This window comes from Cynara cardunculus (genome assembly GCF_001531365.2).
Source record: "Cynara cardunculus var. scolymus isolate 2C chromosome LG 2, CcrdV1, whole genome shotgun sequence".
Taxonomy (NCBI): domain Eukaryota; kingdom Viridiplantae; phylum Streptophyta; class Magnoliopsida; order Asterales; family Asteraceae; genus Cynara; species Cynara cardunculus.
The window spans coordinates 13,852,710-13,858,551 of NC_037529.1; the positions used below are offsets into that span (position 1 = coordinate 13,852,710).

General features: G+C 38.8%; 1 protein-coding gene across 1 annotated transcript in view; it reads left to right on the forward strand.

Moving 5' to 3' along the window:
• LOC112506758 overlaps positions 1 to 5,309 on the forward strand; it is a 9,984-nt gene extending 4,675 nt beyond the window's left edge. The window contains exon 2 of the mRNA XM_025111014.1: positions 4,617 to 5,309. Coding sequence (XP_024966782.1) covers positions 4,617 to 5,088 — 472 coding nt within the window. The 3' untranslated portion in view covers positions 5,089 to 5,309. The remainder of the gene's footprint in view (positions 1 to 4,616) is intronic.
• Positions 5,310 to 5,842: the final 533 nt, after the last annotated feature.

A 5,842-nucleotide genomic window follows, 5' to 3' on the forward strand; every position in this document is an offset into this window, starting at 1 on the left:
AACCGAAAGTACAGAAACACAAAAATACATCGAAAGGAAAAAGGGATTATCATCAAATCACTGAGAGAGAGGATCAACAGAAGTATGCGTTGGATATCATAAAAGAAACAAGGATGTTAAATCAACAGGCATATGGAATACTGCTTCATACTTTCTTAAAACTGCTCTAAGAGCTTCCTGATAGCTCATGTGGCAAAATCGACCGCCCATTCAAAACTCTTAGCTCAAGCAAGATGGCATGGCTTTCATGTATGGTCCACATCATTGCTTTCAAGGAAATCAATGTATTACATTAGGTCAGATCTCTTCTCAATGTCATGGTCTTACTCCGTACTCTGAATTTCATCAACCAAGTTCAATTCACAGAGGTCAATACCAATGTCTCTAACCATTGTCCATTATAACCCAAGAATCACAGTGGAACTTCCAATTTCCTAACCCCAATGATAAGAATTTTACTATTATCTCTACCTTACCCCTGTACATCAACTTTCTACCTAAACTGTCTCCCAGTCCCCAATCCCCAATCCCCATCATTACTCCATATGTTTCTGTCTTCACAATTGGTAGACTCAAGCCACCCAACTTTTCCACATTGTGTTTTTGATATAAAATTGTGGGAGGCCTCACTTTCTACTAAAACCAGAACTCTTTCGTCTCCAATTTTTTACTCCATTTTCATGGTTCTTGGGGTTGTTAATTCCACTACCAAATTCAAAGATGCCTCTACAATTTGAGCCAAATCTGTTGCTTTCATTGCTTTTTTTTTTCTTCCTCCCGTCGTCCATGAACTCTTCATCTTCTATCGCATCATCCTGGATAACTACCAGATTTTGCTCCTTTTTCTTGCATTGGTTACTCGGGTAATATTTTTCTGTCAAACCTACTCCATCCTCCTTTAGTTGGGTTTAGAATCAAAAAAATTTCTTTCATCTTTTGGGCCAAATTCATTGCTCGACCCAATCCTTTTGCGCCCATAATTCTTAACTTTTCTCTAATATAAGTTTTAAACTAGGGATGTATCGTCTTACAAAAACATCATCAGAAGTTGTTCAACCAATCCTTGCTCGACCCAATCCTTTTGCGCCTAGATTTTAAAACCGTTCCGTCTTGCTTCAATGCCTGACATTGTTCAACCAAGGTGCTCCCCGAGGATGAAAGTGTTTGAGGGACCATCATTCTGAGCTTCTCTGAGTATGGACAGGTCGGTGTCGATTTCCCTTTGAAACCAAAGTAATGCATCACCCTCAAATCCTATTACTGCCACCTCTACCTCTTTTTGTTGGTATACCAATTCATGGTTAAGAATTGTTTCACTTTCAACAGAAATTCATCCGGGTTAGAACCATCAATTATAGGCCTCTCCAACTTTCTGCATATGAAAATCTGAACCTAGTTAGTGGGTTTGTGATACGAATCCAGAAATCATTGTCTAATGGGAATAAAGCAAGGGAGTGGAAAGTTTATTCTAGAAGGGCTAAAAGGGCAATTGTGGAAAGTGGCTAGAAAGTTAGTTGGAGAATAGTATCTTTAAAAAGGGAAGGAAGGGGAGTGCGTACGACACCTGGTTATTTTGCATTATTCTATTGTATTGGCTCTTGCATTCATGCATTGGGAGAGGGATTCTCCCTGGATCTTTTCTGTAATTCCGTTTCATCTTTAATTCCATCACTCTCCTTCCCTAAATTCACTATTACATTTATGCTAAATTTCTTTTTTCCATCATTGGTCCGACCTGCCGTTTGATTTGCCGGTACCATGGAGACTCGATCAATTCAAGCCCGTTTTGAGCAACAGGAGGAACAAATTCAGCGCATATAGGCTGATTTGGTGGAAATCAAATCTGCAATCACTGCGTTGGACCTGGATCGTGCCGAGGCCAACGAGTTTCGACAAGTGAAGATGGGTTGGATGAAGCAACAAGGTAAATTTCCGATGGGTGGTCAAGGTGGTCAAGGTGGTCAAGGTGAGTTCTCGGGCACTTCACCTCCATCTCCAAAGGCGGGTGTCTATTCGGGTGTTTTCTCTGGTTCTGGTCAGACCCCTGTTTCTCCTACAATGGGTCTTCCTAGGGCAGTGAAGAAAATTAAACTCCCGGAGTTTTATCGTTTTGATCCTCAAGGCTGGATCCAGAAGGATTCTCTGTATTTTGATATCAATGGTACTCCTCCTCATCTTCGAATTCGTTTAGCACAGTTGAGCATGGTGAGAGTGACTCAACATTGGTTCACCATCGTGAAACAGGTTCATGATTCTCTTACTTGGGATCCATTCCAACTTGAATTGTTACAGAAATTTAGTGGTCTGGAAATTCAAAACCCATTTGAACAATTAGCCACTATTAAACAAACAACTTCCATTCACGATTATATTGACGATTTCGAGTACCTCTTATCGTTGGTTCCAAAATTGCCAGAGAATCTCAGGTATTGGGATATTTTATTGCGGGTTTACGTGACGAAGTCAAGAGATGGGTTTGTCTCCACCGACCTCAATCTCGATTAGATGCAATGTATTTGGCAAAAGACGTTGAAGAGATGCTTCGACCATCATCAGGCAATGTTTCACTGTTCCGTTTTCGATACCACCATCTAGAATCCCTTATTGACTTCAAACTAGAATACTCACAGTTTTACCTTGAGGACAAGGTTGGGGTTGAAGGGAGCGCATTGAATTATTGCGATTTAGCCTCTTTAGTGTTGGGCGTCGGCATTTTCTTCATGTGGTACATGAGGTTGTATAATCTCAGCAAGTTCACTGAATTCTATCGTATGAAAAGCAACATCTATGCACAAGAAGTATTAGGAATCAGTTCACCTTCCTATATTCTCTCTTGCTCCCTCTCAAGTCTCATCTTGTACTTCCTAACGAATCCATATCTTCGTTTCTTGTCTGCTCCCTCTGTTTGTGCATGACTCACTGGATCCTGATTGTTTTGTTTGCCACATTCTGTGACTCCAACACCACAGCTCGTCCTCTCTAAACATCAAAACACCTAGTTATTTTTTGTTGGTGTGCATCAATTTTTAGTAGCCTGTATTATGCTATGCAATGCGTATACATCACTGCAGGCAAGCATGTAGTGCTCATTGAAGCATTGCCATATATATATATATATATATATATATATATATATATATGATTGCAAGTGCTTTCTCTCTCTCTCTCTCTCTCTATATATATATATATATTTCTAAGGTCTGTCATTTGTCAGGTAGCTCTTCCATAGTCTTGGAGATCTTGCACTATGCACTAATAACAGCCATTTTTAACTGGAACTCAATATCAGGTGTAGTTATTCCTTGGTGCATCGGTCTAGAATTACCTTAAGTTTGGTGGTAAACGAGGCCTTCCAGTAGGAATCGGAGTTTGCAATCATAATGGATAAACTGAGGAAGGTTATGGTGGTTTGGGACATGTACAACAGGAGGCAGATTACGACACTGATGAGGAGGGTAGAGGGTATGATGGGCGAGGGGTGAGGAGGGGTAGGCCGAGGACGTTGGATGTGCAGTTGAGAATGTACATGGCAGCCTTAGACATTTCCAATGATAGAGTGAGACAGAGAGGGGTAGCGTGTGGCAGTCACGCTACCAGAGTCTTATGTCCAAAAGGGGGGTTGTCTTGGTTTTTCCTTCCTTTCATGTCTATTACTGTATTCACTTGTGTGATCCGTTTGTACACTAGTTTTAGCTTTTCTTCTTGTACTAGTAGTTGTCCCACTTGTCAGCGCTTGGCTTTGTGTTTCCTTAACTTTTTTAACATATTTCCTTCTCATCTGTTTGTCCCTGATGCATTCTGTTTACATTACCTGTTACTTGTTTGCAAAACACTCTTTTGTTGATTTTAATTTTTTGTTTTGCAAGTCGTGGGTCTTACTCTCTACTCCTTCGGGTAGAGGCAAGGTTTGCGTACATCCTACCCCCATACCGTGCCTCTACATGGGATTTATTCGGTCCATTTGGTTTGGTTTTTGGTGGTTAACAAGGACTGTGCTGGGATTCTACAGCAGGAGAGGGTACATAGGGAATCCTAATGATGGATATCTCTATTAACCACTCATGCTACATGCTAATTTCTCTGTGATTCTATTATTCTCTGATCCCTTTTTATTTTTTTTTAATTTTGCTTAACTACAACTCTACATTGATAAGCATTTAGAGTTTCCAAAGTTAATGGTCTACCTTAATTAGACAGAATCTAGGTGTGTTATAAGAAATCAATGAAGGCTTATATTATAGAATGTTGGTAAGCCGAAGCTCTTAGATGCACATGCTTTGATTGATTGAACACCAACACATACTCTAAAAACTGAAATTTTGTAATCTTGCTTATCAAAGTTGGAAGATGAAACTGAATATTAGTAATAAGATCTTTTTAGGGTCTAGTTTATCTTTATTTTAACTCCTTATAGCACAATTATGCAAAGACCTAAGACAGTCTTTTCTTTTGGTGGCAATATAGTCTGCACACAATATCAAATAAATCTTATTATGGGGGTTCATCATCTCACATCCAGTCATATTGTTAGGATCAAGTTTTCGATGATTAATGAATCTGGTTGTCTGTAAACATATAATAATTATTTCCTTTTGTTTGGGTTTGTCATATGATAGGAAAACACGATCCATATTTGATGCGGCAATAAAGGTTCATCGTGAGGTGCAACAAAGAGACATTGAAGTTGGTAGGAATCTGGGTAATTGGATCCTCAGATGGCTGGACAAAATGAAACCAGGTGCGCAGATTCGTCCTGGGAAACCTACCCAATCCAACAACAATTCAGCTGTCAAAACCACGAAAAAAGGTTCACCCGACCCTTCTTACCAGAAACCTCCACAGAGGTACGGAATATCTTATAGGAGAAACGGGGATCGAGAATCTAATAGGCGTTTCTTTACTTCAACCAAATCTTGGCATGCAGCATACCCAACTATTTCTATGATGATGAAACCCGCAGAACCAGTTGGAACTAATACTCACTACAGACACTTGGTATCCGGCCTCAACACTTTCGAGTTGAAAAGTACAAGATTTGGGTGCAATGGAGTGATTCGGAATGATATAATGCAATGGATGAGTAAGTAGAATACTGAGTTTCAGATGGATTGTTTATATGATTTTGGATATTCATTTGATTGTTGTCTATCTGAAGCTTATGGTCTTCGGCGGTCAACGATGAGTTTTGATTAGGTTACTTTTCAGCTTCAAAACTTGTGTGGTCTCTTTCTTCATTTGTTTGCTTTCCTAGACTGTAATTGTATCACCATATTTCCATTTGCGAACTTATCTTAAAGGATTTGAAGGCTTGAGCAGCAGCCACTGACTAACAAAGTTGTCGATGATGCATACAACTATTACTGATTAAAGTGTTACAGTTGGTTCTGGAGTTATATACTTGTACAAATAGTTGAAAGTTTGAGTCTGACAGCTGTAATATAAGAGTTATTGTGTACCTGATTTACCTCTCATACGATGTTTTAACATGTATGGACCAGCTAAGGTTGCAAGTTTCAGACCTTTTTTAGACAAACTATTGGTAGTTTAACTGTTACGTAATATAATATTTTTTGGCCAGGAATAAAAATTTCAGAGATAGTTGTTTCGACCACATCTTAATCGTGAGTTTGGTATATTTTAATTCATTGAAGCCTCTCAAAAGGCTGGAATCACGATAAACAAACATATGATGATATTGTTACTTAATTAGATCAACATGAAAAAGGCATCCAATCTTTGGAAACATGATAAATACAAAATCCAATAACAAAATACTCCTGCCATCTTAATTACGCCGGCTTTTATATATATATATATATATATATATATATATATATATATA